Genomic DNA, 19,812 nt, shown 5'->3' on the forward strand with positions numbered 1-19,812 from the left:
CGTGTCACGTGACCGGAGGCGGCTCCGCGGCAGCGACCGCGGAGCAGACTCCCTGCTCTGGGCGTGACCGGGAGCTCCTGCTGCGTGCCGCCGACTGTGCCTGCCATCGGCGTGGCTCTGGTGCAGGCGGCTAACGGGCCTGGGCGGGGCAGGGGTGAGGTGCCACTAAAGATGCCAGGCCTGCGATCATGGAACTATAAGCCCACCAGACTGTAGAAGCCCCAGGTGGGAAGGTGGAGTGGACGAGTGGGAAAGGAAAGTTGCCCGGACAGGAGACATCTAGGCTGAATCTTGAACGAGGAGTAAGAGAGTCCACCAGGCCTGCTGGGAGTTAAAGGACTTCCCAGGCCGAGGGAACTTGAGAAGCAGAAAAGTGGAGAATTAAAACCACAGGTCATTGTGATGTGAAATGCTGTAAGGCGGAAAGGGTAGTCTGGCTCTGCTAGAGAGGGAGTCACAAGACCACAAAACTGTGATCTACTTATGACTGGGGAAAAAATGTGTACTTTCAGAGCAAGCTTGAGGGCATCCCCTTTCCTGCCTCCCGGGTGGGCTCTTCCCTTGATGGTTGATAATAAATCTCCTAGTAACTGCTCCCAAATCCCCTCCCTTCACACAAAACTCCACAAACCAGAGTTTGTACCTACTGCAAGCAGTAAGATATTGCTTGGACTTTGGGTGCAAGATGGAGAATGCCCAGAGATAAGAGGGGGGCCTGGTCCCACAGAGGCTTACATAGGAAGTCCAAGAGTCAGGACTTTATTCTGTGGGCAACCGAAAATCACCCCAAACATTTGCATTTTAGAAGTCTCATATTGAATAGTTGGATGGATAAGAAACCAGTTAAGAGGCCCATTTGTGTGTGTGTGTGTGTGTGTGTGTGTGTGTGTGTGTGTGTGTGGAAGATCGGCCCTGAGCTAACATCTGCCAATCCTCCTCTCTTTTTGCTGAGGAAGACTGGCCCTGGGCTAACATCTGTGCCCATCTTAGGAGGCCCCTTTTTATAGAAGGTGGAAGATAATGAGAGCTTTAACTACAGCAGCAAGGGAGGAAGAGCCGTATAGATCCAGGAAATAATGAGTAACCAGAAGCAGAGGGTTAATGCAAGAGAGGCCTGAGGATTGACCAGTGAGAACGCCACAGATACGTATTGAGTCACCGACCCTGTCTTCCTGGTTCACCACTGTATTATCAGAGCATAGTTGAATCTCTGACTGCAACAGGAGATAAAAATAATGCTATTGTGTGGCATTATTTGGCTAGTAGGTAATTATTTTAAAATAAAATTGCATTTTAGTATCAGTATTGTAATTCCCTGTCCATTTGTCTGTCTTCTTCACTAATGTAAAAACTCGTGAAGGACAGATTCTGTGTTCACTGTTCTATTCCTAGCCCTTGGCACAGGGTCTAGCACATAGTAGAAGCTCAATAAAGACTTGTTAAGTGAATGACTGAAGGGCCCTGCATATCTCTTCTCCTATGTAGCATCTACTTCAGGTCTTAGCTGAGACCAGACCAACAAGTGCGCTGTGAATGGAGTACAGGTGTGCTGAGACAGTGATCCCCTCAATCCTTAGGGTGGCTGGGCAGAGTCTAGGGCAGCTAGACATCCTGGCCAGTCAACTGCAGCCAAGAGCAATGTCCTGTATGTGCTGCGAGACGAGAAACTTTGATAAGCACTTAGACATCACCTCCTTTGAGGTGCTTAACACCCTCATTTTAGCCTCTTGTCCGTGTCCCCCACAGACCACATGCTGAATGAGTGGTATCTTTTTCAGAGTTGTATCCTTACTGCCCGAGCCAGGACTCTGCACACAGTAAGTGTTCAACACGCATTTGTAGAAAGAATGCATGAATGAGGAAGCATTGGTATTAAAAATTTCAAGATAGTCAGAATTTCCATGTGCAGAGGATAAGAGCAGTCCAGTGGAAGGACTACAAGTCAGAAAGAAAATTCCACCTAACTTGTTCACTTTAGGATCCATAGGTCCTAGAACAGAGTCTGGCACACAGACATTTAATGAATATTTTTGAATGAATAGAATGAAATGGCAAACGAACTTAGGCAGAGATCATTGAAGAATCTGGAGTGATACAAGACAGGTGACAGTTCTGTTCATCTAAAACCAAGAGTGCATGAAGAGAAATACTGTTAACAATAATGTTAGTACCCCTCTGCGATAGGAGCTGTTTAATTAAAGCTCTTGCCCACTTTAAGCTTATATCAAACTCAGATAAACTCATGGAAGGACATCGGAAATCCTATTCAGGCTTAGACCAACAGTCCATGCCTCTGATGTTGGGATTTTTAGACCAAAAATGGGCACGTTCATCTAGTTAGAGCAGCTATGTGGTGTTTAAGGCCCTCTCAATAGGGACTCCTTTTGCTTAAACTACATCCTTCTCCAGGCATCCTGATGGCTGCTCTGGACTAGGATTATCTTGGCTCTAGTCTGATTTCTTAGGCCTTCGTGCCTAGAGCCTCAATGGTTATAATGCTTATGCTGGCCAAACCCACGGAAATAATCTGAAACCTCCTTAAGGGAGGTGGGACAGTGATGAAACCTTAAACTGAGGGTATAAGTCCTTTACAGAAAATCATTCAGACCCTACATTATTATCCACTGGAATTCCCCAGTTGGCCCTGAAAGATTTATTTATTTATTTATTTATTTATTTATTTTTTTACTAACCCAATATTCATTATTCCTCTCTTTTTTTTTTTTTTGTGAGGAAGATCAGCCCTGAGCTAACATCCATGCTAATCCTCCTCTTTTTTTTGCTGAGGAAGACTGGCTCTGAGCTAATATCTATTGCCAATCCTCCTCCTTTTTTTTCCCCAAAGCCCCAGTAGATAGTTGTATGTCATAGTTGCACATCCTTCTAGTTGCTGTACGTGGGACGTGGCCTCAGCATTGCCGGAGAAGCGGTGCGTCGGTGCGGGCCCGGGATCCAAACCCGGGCCGCCAGTAGTGGAGCGCGCGCACTTAACCGCTAAGCCACGGGGCCGGCCCGGCCCTGAAAGGTTTATTACTCCCTTCTTCTCCCATTCTTCTCTTGCCTGGGTCCTCCATATCTTATTTTCTTCCATTGACTAATAGCCAGGCTACAGCTTCCAAGAACCCTAGAGCACAAGTCTCTTCAACTTTTCTGTCCTTTGGCCATCTACTAACATTTGATTTCAGAAAACATTAGTGGCACATTACTGTGGTACATGTTTTTAAAATGTCCAATTTCTTTTTTTTTTTTTTTTTTTGGTGAGGAAGATTGCCCCTGAGCTAACACCCATTGCCAATCCTCCTCTTTTTGCTGAGGAAGATTATCCTTGAGCTAACATCTGCCCCAATCTTCCTCTATTTTACATGTAGGACACTGCCACAGCATGGATCGATGAGCGGTGCGTAGGTCCGTGCTCAGGATCCAAACCTGCAAACCCCGGGCCACCAGAGCAGAGTGCAGAAATTTAACCACTACACCACCGGGCCAGCCCCTAAAATGTCTAATTTCTGTGGGTGGACCTCTTGGTGGTAAGAGCACAGTTAAAATGTCTTACTTCTGTTCGAAGTGCCTTTGGATCTTTCTCTTGGATTCCTTTTTCTTCATATTGGGATTGATTTGTCTCCCATGTGGATGGCACAGAAAATGCAGTGGGGCTTCCTCCCACTTGGGAGAGAACTGGGAAGAGGAGGCAGGAGGTGTGTAGTAGAAGGGGCCTGGGGCAGGACGTAGTCTAGGCAGAAGGAATCCCTGTGGCACCAGGATGGGGATGCCTAGCTCGCCTGTATAGAGTATTCATTAGAGATGTGGGTCAAGGACCCAGCTAGAGTGTTCCTTGGCCTGGAGTGTCCTCAGTGTGTCTTTCCCAATGGGACCTGGCAGGGTTATGGCCACTTTAGGCAGTTGTCAGAGTTCAGTGGTTTGAAGATTCTGCTCCTGGCCTCATACTATCTTGAGTAAAGATCAAGCATCCATAAAATTCCATAGAGAAGAATCAAGCTCTCACAAAGATTTAGGGAGAAGCATTATACTACTGAACTCAAATCAATATATGCTGTTTGTAATGCATGTTAGAAAACTTGGTTTAATCCCCTATTGTAAACTTCTGCTTGAACTAAGACAACAGCAAAACAATCCCCCACCCCCCCCAAAAGGAGTACATGATAGAGATCTAGGGGAAATTTTTGAGAATCGTAAAAATTTAGACCTAGATGTGATCTTAGAAATTACCTAGTTCACTTTTCTCATTTAAGATAAGAGAACTGAGACCCAGAGAGGTGAAGTGCTGTTCCTCAAGAGCAAGAGTCGGATATTATTCATAATGATACTTCCAGCACCTAGCACAATGCCAAGTACATAGTGGGTGCTCAATAAATATTTGTCAAATGACTAAATTCATTCCTTGCTAGGTGTAGTACAGTGCTTTGAATGCAGTAGGCACACCAACAAATTTTTACATTGAAATTATCAAACCAAGAGCAAATATAGCCGGATAGTGGTAAGGCTGGAAATAGACCACAGATGTGTGGTTTTCCTGACCAGGACTCTCTCTACTGCACAGGATTGTGCCTCTGGAAATGCCTGTAGTCATCTAGTCTCCTTGAGATTGAATGCAGTTTGGTCCTGGAGCCCACTGTGCCTACATCCTGTTCTTAGCCCACTGCCTTACTCTAGAGAGGAATGATCATTGGATTTGTTTTTTTTTGATCAGTGGATTTGAATGTGCATGGCCAACTTTCAATTAACTTTACAACTAGAAAGAAGCAATGATGCAAAAAATTTGAAAGTCACTGTGTTTGGCCAGTGCTTTTCTATCTTGGCAGTAGCTGATTTATCTTCCTAAAGAAAATTTGCTTAGGAAAATATTAAAATCCACTAACCTTCCTTGAGTCCACATTAGCCAGAAAGTGGCAGGAGACCGGTGCAGTGGAAGGATAAAGAATTGTTCAGAGCCAACAGGTGAACACAGGTAATTATGAATTAATTGGAGCTCTAACTATGGAGACAAAGGTCAAAGAAACAGTTATCCTTCCCATTACTATGAGTGATGATATAAAATGTCACTATGAGTGATAATGTACTATGAGTGATAATATAAAAATGCTTCAGTAATTAAAAAGATTCTTCGTGTTCTAAGTGCAAAAGATTAAACACTTGATATTCCTGTTAGAGATCTTTTAGTTGCAGGGAAGAGAACCCCAACTAGCTCAACAGTGGGGAGATTATCATCTTCTCAAGCATCTAGGCATAAGAAGCTAATTATAGCCAGGGTCAAGTGGGCTGGAATATATGTTAGGAATCAAGGTTACCCGTTGGTCTCTCAGGACCCATCTTGTTTCTCATCCCTACCCCTGCATCTGCTTCATTCTCCTGCTCTTCCTAATTTATTCCCTCAGTATTCCTGTTTCAAATTCTCCAGAGAAAGAATATGATTGGCCCAGCAAGGAAGAGATGTCATTCTTGAATCAAACAGCTGTGGCCATAGGTAAGGAATGGCAGAGTCATCTAATCTGTAGACGGTCAAAGCTCCATCCTTGAACAGGTGCTAGAGAGGGAATAGATTCACTTAGAAGGGAACATGTGGGGAGGCAATGACTGTCATTTCTTTATTATAAAAGCAATACATATTTATTTTTGAAAATTCAAACAACACCATATTGTGCATAGATGGTATGACTCTCAGTTCACAAACTTGGCTATACAGGAATTGCAAGTTTGTTTTCCAGAATAACTTATTTTCTAACTTCGTGACCCAAGCCCCTGATCTGCTGGGTTACAAGGAAATGTCACCACAGTCTTTCGTGACCTTTACCCCCTTCCCTGGGCTTATTTCACACTTTTGAACCCTTTACAGTGCCAAGGGACTGCATAAAAGCCAGAAATATAAAGATTACTGGCACTTTAGCACATATTTCTATGTGTATATATGTATGACATAGTGTGTATGGTCATTTCTGTGTATGACCGTTTTCTATATACACACATCCATAATTTTTGACAATAAAAGATTAGAGCATGATATAACCACTATTCTACAGATTTTTCAATTAACAATATATTGTATTATGTAAAAGAGCTAATATTCTGGGGTTTTTTTTTCTATTTTATAGAGGCAGAATTGACATATTACACTGTATAAGTTTAGGTTGTAGGCATGGTGATTTGACTTACATGTATTATGCAATGATTACCACAAGTTTAGTTAACATCTATCAGCTCATATAGATACAAAAATCTATACATATATATTTTTTTCCTTTGTGTAGCTCTTAGGACTTACTCTTTTAGCAACTTTCATATATATCGTTTGTTGTTGTTAGTGCCATTGAGTCAATTCTGACTCCTAGCAACCCTGGGTATAGCAGAGGTTGTTGCTACCGTTGATGCATTGAAATTATTATTTTTTTTATTTGCTGAGGAAGATTGGCCCTGGGCTAACATCCGTACCCATCTTCCTCTACTTTATATGTCGGATGCCTGCCACAGCATGGCTTGATAAGCGGTGCATAGGTCCGCACCCGGGATCTGAACTTGCAGACCCCAGGCCACCAAAGAGGAGCACATGAACTTAACCACTATGCCACTGGGCCAGCCCTTTGAAATTAATTTTTAAAAAGATGTCTGTTACGATACTGATAAGCTCCAGCAATACAGAAACAGTATACACGACTTCCAAATCGTTACAGAAAAAGAAAAGGACCAAAGAAAACTGGATCATTCTGGCAAAATAAGAGAGAGAGGGGAGGAAGCAACAAGAATATGTAATTAATAGAAAATACAAAGAATAAGAGGATAGGAATAAGTCCAATCTGTCTAAACTATCGCACTACAGTCATGAGCAGCATGACGACATTTCAGTCAATGATGGACCGCATATACAATGGTGGTCCCATAAGATTAGTACCATATAGCCTAGGTGTGTAGTAGGCTGTACCATCTAGGTTTGTGTAAGTACTGTAGGGGAGGAAGAAATTTTCCTCTACCCTTCTAGGTTCTTCTGACTTATCTAAGAATTAAATTGATATTAGACAGATTAATAGGAGAAAAACAAACAAAAGTTTAATAACATGTATACACGGGAGACACCCAGGAACACCAAGTAACTCACCAAAATGGCTGAAGCCCCCATCTTAAATACCATCCTCAGCTGAAGACAAAAGAAGATGTTGGGGGCAGGGAGAGTCAGGGACACCAAAGGGAAGGAAGGCAATTCACAGGTAGGTGAAAAGGAGCAAACGTTTGGAAAACAGAACGTTTGACCACACAGAAACAGAAGAACACAGAGGGGAGCCCAAGAAACAGGCTTCTCTAGGTTCCTCCCTGTCTACCACCTAGATCATGTTACGTTAAGGTGATAGCTCACTTCTTGAGACAGGTTTTTTTATCTGAATTCTTTTAGGCAGTTAAGGAGGAGGTAACAAGAAAAACTTTCTAATTCTTTTGTTTCTTAAAAATAATCAGCCTAAAATAATAAAATAATAACGCCTCGTGTTAAAGAGACACATTCTGGGGTGGCGAATTTTGTTCCCCTTTAGTACTCTCTATGATGTTGACACAACTACGAAAAGACTTAATGACACGTTTCTCATAATGTATCTCCATTGTTAAGCGACACATGACTGTATATGTAAATAGGTTAAATTCCACCATTAAAAGGTAAAGACTCTTAGAGTGAGCAAAGAACAGTCTAAGTGTTGTTGATAGGAGACATTTAAAATGATACCAAAATGATGACAGTAAAAGAATGGAGTATCAAAGATATACCAGGAGAATGCAAACAGAAAGAGAGCAAGGGAGACGTTTATTAACATCTGATGGAACCCAAGGCAAAAAATTTATGTGGAACAAAGGTAAATATTTTTCATGACAAAAGGTACAATTCACAGAGTAGATAGACATCATGAACTATCACACACCTGACAACAAAGAAACAAACATGCATAAAGTAAAAACTAGAAGAAATATAAGGGAAAAGAAAAAATTATAATCATAGTGAGAAATATTAACATTTCTCTGAGAATATTTTATCAAGTGCAGAGAAAATAAATAACATGAATGTCTTGAATAAATACCATTAATAATTTAAATATTACAGATTTAGAATCTTATATCCTACACAAATATATTTAAAACTTGGGGTCTTATACATTGTTTTTAAATGCCTATAGGAGATTTAGAAAAACCGACAAAAAAACAAATAGTACTAGATTCCAAAAAGTAAAATTCTTATAGGACATGTTTTTTGACCATAATATATTAAAACTGCAAAAAAATCAAAACATGTGGGGTTTTGTTAACTTTAAATAATTCTTGGGTCAACTGTAAAAACAAATATTCCTAGAAGTATACCAGAAGAATAATGTATCCTGTCTAAAAATATTTTATTACAGGAATGTAAAATTAGATAAACATTAGGAAATGAATTAAGGGAATGTTTGTAGTAAATAGATTAAAGGAGAAAGACCATATTCTAGTTAAGAAGGAATTTGATACAGACGTTCTAAATTAAAAATCTTGATAAAATAGAAATAGAATGAAACTTCTTTAACCTGAAAATGAATATACATCTGAAACAAAAAGCAATAGAATGAGTTCCGTTAAAGTCAAGAGGAAGATAAGGACGCCTACTGCCCTTAATAAACACTGTTCTGGAGGGTCCAATTAATGTAGTAATACAGGGCCGGCCCCGTGGCTTAGCGGTTAAGTGCGTGCGCTCTGCTACTGGCAGCCCGGGGTTCGGATCCCGGCGCACACCGACGCACCATTTCTCCGGCCATGCTGAGGCCGCGTCCCACATACAGCAACTAGAAGGATGTGCAACTATAACATACGACTATCTACTGGAGCTTTGGGGAAGAAAAAAAAAAAGGAGGAAGATTGGCAAGAGATGTTAGCTCAGAGCGGGTCTCCCTCAGCAAAAGGAGGAGGATTAGCATGGATGTTAGCTCAGGGCTGACCTCCCTCACAAAAAAAAAAAAAATGTAGTAAGACAAATTTTGTAAAGGAAGAGGGCCGGCCCTGTGGCTTGGTGGTTAAGTGCGCACGCTGCGATGCTGGCGGCCCGGGTTCGGATCCCGGGTGCGCATCGAGGCACCACTTCTCCGTTCATCCTGAGGCCGAGTCCCACATACAGCAACTAGAAGGATGTGCAGCTACGACACACAACTATCCACTGGGGCTTTGGGGGGAAAAAATAAAATAAATAAAATCTTTAAAAAAAAAAAAAAAATTTTGTAAAGGAAGATACAGATTATCATTATTTGCAGATGATATGTTGTGTACTTAGAAAATCCAAGAGAATTACCCAAAGGAACTATTAGAATAAAAATAATTCAGTCAAGTGGCCTGATAAAAGATAAATAAGTAGAAAAAATAGCTTATTTATATGTTAGCAGTAACAAATTAGAAAATGAAGTGGAGATTTTTGAGTTACAAAAGCAGGTGGGTTAATGTATATAAAGCACCTAGCACAGTCCCTAGCAGCTAAGAGGTTATACAAATAAACAGTAATAATAATAATATTGATTTTTTAGACTCCTAGAAGTGAAAGTACCAAGAGAAAAGGTACATTTTTAAGATTCTTAATTTATATATCCAATTTATTCTTTTAACTTTTTGTTAAAGTGTAATATACATGTAGAACTCTGGTAATCAGTACCCAGATCAAGAAATCGAATATCTCCAGCACCCAAAAGCCCCTTACATGTCCCCTCCTGGTCCCTAGTCATCTTCCTCCCAGGAGTATTTCTGACTTCTGACAACACAGATTAGCTTTGCCTGTTTTGTACTGCATATGAATGGAATCACACGCATGTACTCCTTCGTGTGTGGCTCCTTTTGCTCAGCTGTATGTTTACAAGATTCATTCATATTGCTCGTCGGGTCGTAGATTATTCATATTGCTGTATAGGATTTCATCGTGAGAATGTACCACAATTTTCCATTCTTCTGTTGATGGGCAGGTGGGTGGTTTCCAATTTGGGGCTGTTATGAAGAGTGCTGCTGAGGGCTCTGTAACGCGTGTCTTTTGGTGGACGTATAGACACTTTTCTGTTGCACACCTGCCTAGAGTGACAAGGGCATGTGTTTATTCAGCTCCAGCAGATACTGCCAAGGAGTTTTTCAAAGTGATTACACCAATCTGCGCTCCCAGCAGACGTGTCTGAGGGTTTCAGTTGCTCCACGTACTTGGCAACACTTTTTCATTTGAGCCATTCTGGTGGATGTGTGATGATTTGGCATTATGGTTTAATTTGCATTTCCCTGAAGACTAATGAAGCTGAGCACCTTTTTATATGTTTATTGGCCTTTTTGATATCTTGCAAAGCGTCAGTTAAGGACTTTGCTCATTTTTCATTAGGTTGTCTCTCTTTCCTATTGATTTGTAAGAGTTCTTTATATATTCTTGCTACAAGTCCTTTGTTAGGTATACTTATTGCAATGATCTTACCCCACTCCGTGGATTGCCTTTTTACTCTCTCGATGGTATCTTCTGGTGAATAGAAGTCCTGTTAAAAAAAATCTTGGCCTTCTTCAAGGTCACAAAGATGTTACTCTATGTTTTCTTCTAATCAAATTGCCTTTTGTTTTCACTGCCGTGAAACTATTTTAATATCTTTTTCTCTATGACTGAATATACAAAGATAATGGAAGTAATATATTCTTCTGCTGTAAAGATGGGTGTAATACATCAAAATCCACTTGTTGAATTTTCTTTAAATAATCCTCCAGAGCAACTTGAAGAAAAGCAGGAAATGCTTTCACAAGAACACTTTGTGGAAGGATCTAGCATGCTTTTAGTGCAAGTGTGCCTCGCTAGCAATGACATATATTACATTTCTCACATTTTTTTCTTGGTTCTTCTGTAGAAAATACTCTTGTGAAATACCACGTGTTGTATTTGTCAAACATACAAATATCCAAAGGAAGGAATAGGCTTCTTCTGCTACCATTATAGGGCACTGCTCTCAAACATGTGACAAAACCTTGTGCTTTTCCATTGTGACTTGTGACATGATCTTCATGAAGATCTTTTATACCCAATATTTCTGGTGTTAAAAAAAGAAAAGGGGCCAGCCCAGTGGTGTAGTGGTTGAGTTCTCGCACTCCACTTTGGTGGCCCGGGGTTCACAGGTTCGGATCCCAGGGGCAGACCTACACACCGCTCATCTAGCCATCCTGTGGTGACATGCCACATACAAAATAGAGGAAGACTGGCAACAGATGATAGCTCAGGGCTACATCTGGCAACATCTGTTGCCAGTCTTCCTCTATTTTGTATGTGGGTCACTGCCACAGCATGGCCACCAATAAGTGGTGTAGGTCCATGCAGCCGAAGTGGAGCATATCAAACTTAACCACTAGGCCACCGGGCCAGCCCTCAGTGACTTTCATAAGTCATCTTTTAGTCAGATTATGTCTTTGGACAGCAGCTTCCCATCCCCTTTTTCTTCTCAGAACTCTGTGTGGGAGGCTTGGTTTTACATCCTTCCTGGGGCTCTGTGAAGTCAACCTGGGGCCCAGAAATGGGGCCTGCCTCTGCTGGTGCGCAGACCTTCCATAGTTCAATGGCCACAGGCCGACGTGGTGTACTGTTACAGTACATATTGTCCACGTTTTTTTCCAAAACTGCCTTCTCATCAGTCCAATTGTTTTCTCAGAGACTGAGTCCTCAACCAGCCTGAGCCAGTTTCACATCAAAGGGCCTCAGTGGAAAAGCAGAGCTCTGGGATTCTGCAGGGCGAAGCAGGGAGCGTAGAGAGCCTTCATAATCTCATTTCCACAGCAGCTCCATGTAGTGTTGGGTCAATGCCCCAGGCGCTCAGTCCGCTGGCCTTGGCCACTCTCTGCCTGGACCCTGCGAGCTCCAGGAGTCGCCACACTTGCCTACAGGCTCCAGGGCGGCCCGCTGCATCACAGGCTGGAGACCCCAAATTGCTTTTTAGTAGGTGAATGGCAATATACACAGCCACCAGATATGAATAAATGCTTGTTTTGTCATACGCATCCAGGCCCTCGCAAGTTCCCAGCTGGCCAGAACATCCTACCTTTTGGTAAGCCTGAGAGTTGAATGATGCCTAACCTGTTCCTTTAATAGCTAGAGAGTTGCATCATTTACCAAATCAGACACTGCTCACAAGACGATCTGTTACCTCACATTGCCTCAATATCATCTCTTTGGTAAGGTGCTTATTTGGTGCTGCTAGTGAAGGGGTGAGGGGTGACACATCTTTTCCATAAACATGAGTATTTCATCTTGGCTCAGGGTCGCCTGTGCCAAGGTCATGCTCAAGCAAACTTGGAAAGACAGTTTAAAAAATAATAATAGATAGTATTTACCGAGCACTTATTAATTGCTCAATACAGATTACATATTTATTAATAATATCAATATCCATCAATAATAGACAGTATTTATTGAGCATGTATTAAGGTGCTAAGAGCTTTACATGTATTATCTCATTTCATCTTCACAATAATTTTATGAGGCAGGAATGATTATTATTCCAGTTTTAGAGGCAAGGAAACTGAGGTTCTGTGAGGTTAAGGAAATTTCCCAAAGGAACCTAGCCCATATGTGTTGGAACTAAGTAAGTGCTAGAACCAGGATGGAAAGGCAGGCCTGCCTGTTCAAAGCTTATAGCTAGCTCTCTAGCCGTACATGTGTATCTAACAATCATGCTGTACAAGCCAGTTTGCTGCAGATGGAAAAGTCTTTCCTACAATCATGCCAGGAAGGCTAGAGTATTCCAGCAATTGAAGCTTCACAATGTAATTGCATAGCATGACATAAAAACTCTGTCATCTAGCACTTGCCTAGATCTGCAACACTCAACTCTTACCTTTGATTTTTGTGCCTAGTAGAACCACACTGCTTCTAGTGCCCTGAGAACCTCATGTTGTTCATGGCTTCCTGCCTTGAGACACATTCTCTTTGCCTCGAATGCCCTTCCACCTTGATTAATTGGCAAATTCCTTTAAAATCCAGCTAAAACATCATCTCTTCCAATCAACCTTCCTTAATTTTCCTCTGACAATGTTAACCATTCTGTCCTCTGTATCCACCTCTGTACTTTGTATAAAAATGTATTGCTCACTCATTCATTCATCATTAAATACTGTTTTTCCAGGCACTGAGCTAAGTACTGGGAGACAGAGAGTCAAATAACACATTTGTAGAAGGAGGACTACTTGCTAAGGCATGGACATAAACCAGCTACTGCCAGTAGTTCCTACCAGCAGACATAAAGTATAGGTTTCCACAGGTTGGGGTGGGTGAGGAGAGGGTATGCTAGGAGAAAAGTGTGATAGGGCATTTTGATTCAGCCCGAACTTAGGAATCAAAGTTTATCTGTTTGTGGAAAACAAGAGCTGGTAATCCTGCTGGGCATTTATTTGAATCAGTGTTCCTGCTGTGGAACAGGATGGCATCTGTTCAAAACCTTGGATTGATTTTGAGTGCTTGTGGGGAAAGGAGTTAGGACCAACGCTGAGAGAGTTGTTTGAAAAGGAGACTTTGAGATACTCTGGGCACAAGCTGTGCTGCCTCTGGAACCAGGGAAAGGCCATTCTCCTCACTTCCTCGTAGAACCCAACACTTGCGGTATCTTGAGTGGTAGCTTTCAGCACGTCGGCTGGTAGCCCCCAGGCTAGGGACACTGGCATTGTCACAGTGGGCCCTTTCAGCAGTGGCATTGGCAGGGGTGTAGCACCTCAGTGGCTTCATGAGTACAGGGCATTGAAGAGACGGAAGCAGAGCAAGAAAGGAGGAAACAAGTGGATGCTGCAAGAAGGACTGTGGCTGACAGACCAGTTCATGAGCCTGTTGAGACACATCTGGGCCTTCCACTTAGAGCTGGGGCAAGAGCATACATTCTGGCCTACTGATGTGTGTATACACGTATCAGTAGATCAAGATCATATATATAATCTTAAATTATAACCACAAGCTATGAGTCCTGGAGACACCCGAGTTACACGTTTTTATTTGCTTTTAGGGAACTGTGTCTTATTCATCTTTATGTCCCAAGACCCAGCACAAACCCTGACACACAGCAACTGCTGACAAAATATTTGCGGATTTACTTAATAAAGGAGTTGGGAGGAGTCAGAGAAGGGAGGGTGAGCATCACGCATTAAAATATGATGATGTCTTCCTGATCTAACCAGACCCGGAATATGAAACAGAAATGGGATCTATGCTATGGGTTCTGGCCCCTTTTGGTTCTGCCAGCATGTGTGATGAGGTGCTGAGACAAATTCCGTGGCAGTTAGGAAGTGAACTGGCTGCCAAGATGGAGAGGAGGGAACAATTAATCTTGACCTTCTACAGTCCTGAGGTTCCCAAAATTAAGGGGAATCGGAAATACCAAAGGGTGAGGAGATACCTAATTATAGGTCAGATGGGAGGAAGAGGATTTTCTTAAAGGTGGGCCTAGACAGAGGGTCCTAAAGATAGAGAAAATATCACCCTGATGATCTTGGTTTTTATAGAAGGGGTAGGGAAAGGTATCCACAAATCATACCCACATGGGGATACTTGAGGTAGAGAAGAATAGGTGACCTTGGGGATCAAAGGTTATCTTTGTGGGTAGGCAATATTTCCCTCATCCTTGTAGCCTACCCTCCCCACCAACAAACATCCGAGTGCCTCGATGCCACCCGAGAGGCGGCAGCAGCATGTGGATCAAACACACACCTATATCCGAATGTTCTGTGGCAGCCTCTGTGGTTTTAGCCTCCTGATGCTGATCTGCGTGTCCCCGCTGAACTGGGTGCAGTTCCTGGTGATCAAGAATGGCCTTGAGCTCTACGCAGGACTCTGGATCACGTGCAACCATGAGCTGTGCTGGAGCCACACACCCAAGCCACCCTGTGAGTGCCACTGAATTAAATGCCGCAGGCCCCACAGTTTCAGAGCTTTCTCTCACATTGGCCCTTCGTCTTTCTTCCTCCAAGATCTTTTGGCCCTCACCTTTCTAAATCCAGGATGGATCTCAGGATGGTGAATATAGCCATCCTTTTCTTTGGTGTCCTCAGTATACCCTTTCTCCCTCCTACCCCAGGTTGTTTCCTCTCCCAAACTATGAGTTGATACTCTCTTTACTCTCTGGGAAGAACTCTTTTGTCATTTACGAGCTGTTACTGTGAAGCAAGGTAATTGTTATTCTAATGTGGTTTGCAGAAATAGAAAAGGAGTGATTGATCATAGCTGGGAGATAAAGCACAGTGTCTCAGCCTCCATTTTCAATGAAATGAAAATGAAAATCAAGATTTCATTTTCAAGGTCAGCTTGTTCTTCTGCTACCAGTAGAAGAAAACTTAAATGCATGTCAGATAGGTAGTATAACAAATACCAGCTATTTAGAGTAAATTATTAATGGCTAATTTTATGTGAATTTAAGTAAATCTGAAAATGCAACACAAAATATTTAAAAATAAGCTTCTAGGGCTAGAAGATGTCATATGCATGAGTTTTTCAACCTGAACCAAGACTTAGAGGAAAGATATAATGATGCTAAACAGTTTCCCCATCATTCACAAGAGATACGTTTACACAAAGAAACAGGTACTGTGAAGGAAAACATACATGAGTAAAGTGTTTATTTCTCCTTCTCAGATAAGCAGGGGTCCCAGATGCCGAGGTGAGGGGGGCACCTGGGCCCAATCCTGAGGTGGAACATCAATTACTTGGCTGTGGGCTATGGTACTCGAAACTAAGGGGTTGGATCCTAAAACAAGATCTTGGGAAGAAACTAAAATCAAAGGCAGGCAGACAATTGAACTGCATCTTCAACTAAAAATAAAAACTAGGGAAAATATTTGCAACAAATATGAAAGATAAAAGGTTAATGGCCTTAATATATCAAAAATATATATAAATTATTATTAAGAACAAATACCCAAATAAATAATTTTTGAACAGACAATTCACAAAACAGAAAGTACAAATGTCTAATAAGCATAGGAAAACTATTTTAACCTCAATCAATCATTAAAGAAAGGCAATTCAAATGAACAATGGGATAGATTTTTTTCAACCACGACATTAACACATTTTTTTTTTTTTTTTTTTTACTGAGGAAGATTCACCCTGAGTTAACATCTGTCGTCAATCTTCCTCTTTTTGCTTGAGGAAGAGTTGCCCTGAGCTAACAGCTGTTGTCAATCTTTCTCTGCTTTGTATGTGGGTTGCTGCCACAGCATGGCCGCTAACGAGTGGTGTAGGTCTGCACCTGGGAACTGAACCTGAGCCACCAAAGTGGAGCGCACTGAACTTAACCACTAGGCCAGAGGGCCAGCCCTAACAGAGATTTTTTGTTTATTATTATTTTTTGGTGAGGAAGATCGGCCCTGAGCTAACACTCATGGCCGATCTTCCTCTTTTTTGCTGAGGAAGATTAGCCCTGAGCTAACATCTGTGCCCATCTTCCTCTGTTTTGTATATGGGATGCCTCCACAGCATGGCTTGATGAGCAGTGTGTAGGTCTGCGCCCGGGATCAGAACCCGTGAACCCTGGGCTGCCGCAGCAGAGTGCGCGAACTTAATCCATGCCCCTGGGCCAGCCTCCCTACAAACAGAGATTTTTAAATGGCAATATACAATGCTGCATACTCCCATGTATGCTGGGGACCATGTAAATGCGCATAACCAAAGCAACATGATTTATGTATATCCAGAGATTTATACTCACTAATTCCATTTCTAGAGGAATGGAGTAAAAGATATAGGCATAAAAATTAAGCTACAATTATATTTATGTGACTGGGTGCCCAGGCTAAAACTCAGGTCTTGAGATTATTATTTAAATCTTTAATGAGTCAGAATCTTGAAATTTTTCACTTAAAGCAGCAAATAGTTTATTTCCTGAATTCACCTGTGAGGCCAGCTGTTACTTGTTTAGAGAAAGTCAACTGAGTCCTTTAAGTATACAATTATAAGTCAAGTACCCACCCTATTTCCAATGTTAACTAGTCCTAATTCTAGGGCCAGTAATAAGTCTGTAGTACAGACCTTACAAGGAATTCCCAAAATGTAATCAGTATGTCTAGGCCTCATCAGCCTGAGACAATAATATGTTATTACCCAAATGCATTATTGTCCAAATTCAAGAACTTTGAACTTTTACCTGTTGGATTGCAAGAATTTAGCCCCCTCTCCCACAGTATTCCCAGTCGTTTCTGAGAGTTCCACAGGGGCTATCGCAGGTGGGCTCAAGAATGTACGTGCTCATGTTCCTCTGCCCCAGACTCGCTTCAGGCCGTTGTACCCCTCGCTTTGACTTCACCTGGTTCTAGATGGCTGATAGCCTCTGTGCTGTAGCTATTGCTAACAGGATGAAGAAGTGGTGCAGAGGAAAAGACACCATTCTTCCCTTTTACCACTAGATCTCAAATGTGGAACACATCCTTCTGCTAATTCCCTCACAGCAGAGATGAGATCAGACCGTAATGTAAAGGAATGTGTTGCCACAGAGAGTAACTTGAACTGTTTTGCAGAGGGTGGGGAAAAAACGGTAGGTCTTTTGGTGAAGGCACTGGGCACTCCAGAGCCAAGACCCTGGGAACCATCACACAATAAACATCATCAAGCTGTGTGGGGATGAGCTGGGAAAGAAGATCCTTATTTGTGCCCTGGATACCACGTAGCAAGCTCAGCTTCATCCTCCTTAGCCCTCACTCCCTTCTCTAAGACTTCATCTGATTTTCTTAAGGGGAGGTCACCCACTGGACTAACCAAGCCTTTCCTTTCTCCTTTTCCTTGGCAGATTACCTCCAATATTCCAGGGCCTTCTTCCTCATCTCTGTCCTAATCATACTCATTGGCCTTGGCTGGCTGTTCAGCTCTTGCCTACCTAGAAGAGGAAGCATGACCACCAACTTGGATCTGAAGGTATCCATGCTCAGCTTCACCTCAGGTACAGACCTAGATGGGCAGGGTAATACCATGGTAAAATTGTCAAGGGAACAAAGTGTCTCTGTGGGACTTTCATCCTCTTTTTCTTGTCTGTTTTCTTTTCTTCAGTATCACATCCTGTTGCCAGCTGTCTGCCCTGTCTTATCGTATATAACACACTTTAGCTGACTTATGCTGGGGGAGAGGTAGAGGCCCCTTTCTCTCTCTCATCTTGGTCAGTCCCCAAATTTTGGGGTCCTTTCCACACATATGGTGCCTGAAAGCAGAAGAGTTGGGGTTGGGGGTCAAGGCAGACTTAAGACACTGATGGGTTGTGACATCTTTTCTTCTGGTCCTAGCCACCTGCCTGCTCTTCTGCCTCGTCCTATTTCTGGCACAGGTTCGTTGGCATGCTAGAGACGCCATGGAGTCAGATCTCCTATGGGCCTATCATCTTAATTGGTGGAGTGACTTCTTATACACATTTGCTGGTGAGTTAGTCCCTTGCCTTATGCTAGAAAGTTGGAAGAGAAAGTTACTTGTTGAAAGGGAATTAGAATCTAGGAGAAATAGAAGCACAAACTGTTTTCATTCAGAACACTTCTACATTGAGAGGCAGTGTGGTATGGTGAAGAAAGCATGGATTTTGGAGTCTGAAAATCTAGAATTAGTAACCTGTTCTACCACTAACTGAAGCATGGACAGGTTGAGTAACTTGCCCAAGACCACACAGAAAGTAGTGGAACCATTATTTGCATCCAGGAGGTTCAAGCTTTGTTCTAACCATGTGAGAAATACTATAATGAAATGGGAGCACAGGAGGGTAAAGTAACTCTGCTGGGAGAGAGGAGGGTTGACTTCACTGAAAAGAGGCCTTTTGAACTGAGTATTTAAAGGATGAGTAAGAATTTTAGAAGCCAAAAGACCATCTGTTTATTGAAACGCAGCTCAAATTCTTCTCTTCCCCTAGGGATCATCTCCTTCCTCAACTACATAACTTCCAGATCTCCTCCCCTTGATCAAGATGTCACTGCGATTCCTATAGAGACATCAAGGTTGGGGGTTGGTCCAGTGACTACAATATCACCTGCTGAAGATGAAGGGTCAAATTCTGAGATGGAATCTCCAAGTGAGGAAAATAAAAAACTACCAAATGCAGAACTGTGATGGTGATAGGAAAACCCAACTACTGCTTGTCTTAAAAATGTGGGAGAAGCTAACTGAGTTGGGAATGATTGTGCAGATTCTTGGAAACTTTCCTAATATCATGTCCACATTATTGAAGGAGACAGCATTAAAGCCGATGAAATGTCTTTTGTGTGCATTGGATCCAAAATATGTATGATAGTCATAAAGAAAGCAATGAAAACTCACTTAAGAAAAATTTTCTAAAAGAAAACATCAGTGTTTAGGGTCGCGAATGAAAGAAACTAGCAGTAGATGCAGTGTGTGGATCAGAGACCTCCTTGGGCATCAGGGATCTCAGGGACCAGAATGCAGAAAAATGTCAACTAATTCTGTTTGAAATGTTTTTTAACTGCGAGGCATTGCTGAGCCTCCTGGTAGAACTGACATAGACAAACCACGTGCAAGGCTCCTGGTAAAGAATCTGTTAACTCTGGGTAGCATCTAATAGGCATTTTCATGACTTTCAAAGCCAAGAAATTGTGTGGCTTTGGGCACATTCAGGATGGAAGGCATTTGGACAATATTGTTGAGTTTGAATTGGAGATCATTACCAGAAATGGAGTGGACAGCAATGGAGATAATACCTACCACCCAAAGGAGCTGAGAGGTTCTGGGTGGATTCTGGGGAATCCATGAGGTCCCACTTTCTATTAGGATTGGTAATTTGAAACCCTTACAGTCTGTTATGTGAACCCACTGCTTCTCCCTAGGCTGGGAGATACCTTAACCAG

At 42.2% G+C, this 19,812-nt stretch overlaps 1 protein-coding gene and 1 pseudogene across 1 annotated transcript; one reads left to right on the plus strand and one right to left on the minus strand.

Annotated features, from left to right (window-relative positions):
• Positions 1 to 10,605: 10,605 nt before the first annotated feature.
• LOC101390882 (NADH dehydrogenase (ubiquinone) complex I, assembly factor 6-like) lies at positions 10,606 to 11,694 on the minus strand (annotated as a pseudogene).
• A 2,597-nt stretch (positions 11,695 to 14,291) lies between these two features.
• Positions 14,292 to 19,197, plus strand: LOC101391137 (transmembrane protein 202). Its single transcript, XM_004422023.3, has 5 exons — positions 14,292 to 14,372; positions 14,616 to 14,871; positions 17,766 to 17,915; positions 18,253 to 18,384; positions 18,864 to 19,197. Exons 1-5 carry the CDS (start codon positions 14,292 to 14,294, stop codon positions 19,058 to 19,060), a joined length of 816 nt encoding a protein of 271 aa, XP_004422080.1. The 3' UTR covers positions 19,061 to 19,197.
• Positions 19,198 to 19,812: the final 615 nt, after the last annotated feature.

This window comes from Ceratotherium simum, chromosome 3 (genome assembly GCF_057802395.1).
Source record: "Ceratotherium simum simum isolate JZ-2026a chromosome 3, ASM5780239v1, whole genome shotgun sequence".
Classification (NCBI taxonomy): Eukaryota; Metazoa; Chordata; class Mammalia; order Perissodactyla; family Rhinocerotidae; genus Ceratotherium; species Ceratotherium simum.

Excerpts from the sequence above, each read along its gene's own strand:
- LOC101391137 (XM_004422023.3), top strand. The coding sequence starts at position 14,292 with ATGGAGAGGAGGGAACAATTAATCTTGACCTTCTACAGTCCTGAGGTT. Across the intron at positions 14,373-14,615 it reads GGAATCGGAAATACCAAAGG|CCTACCCTCCCCACCAACAA; the intron begins GTGAGGAGATAC and ends TCATCCTTGTAG. Across the intron at positions 14,872-17,765 it reads CCACACACCCAAGCCACCCT|ATTACCTCCAATATTCCAGG; the intron begins GTGAGTGCCACT and ends TTTCCTTGGCAG.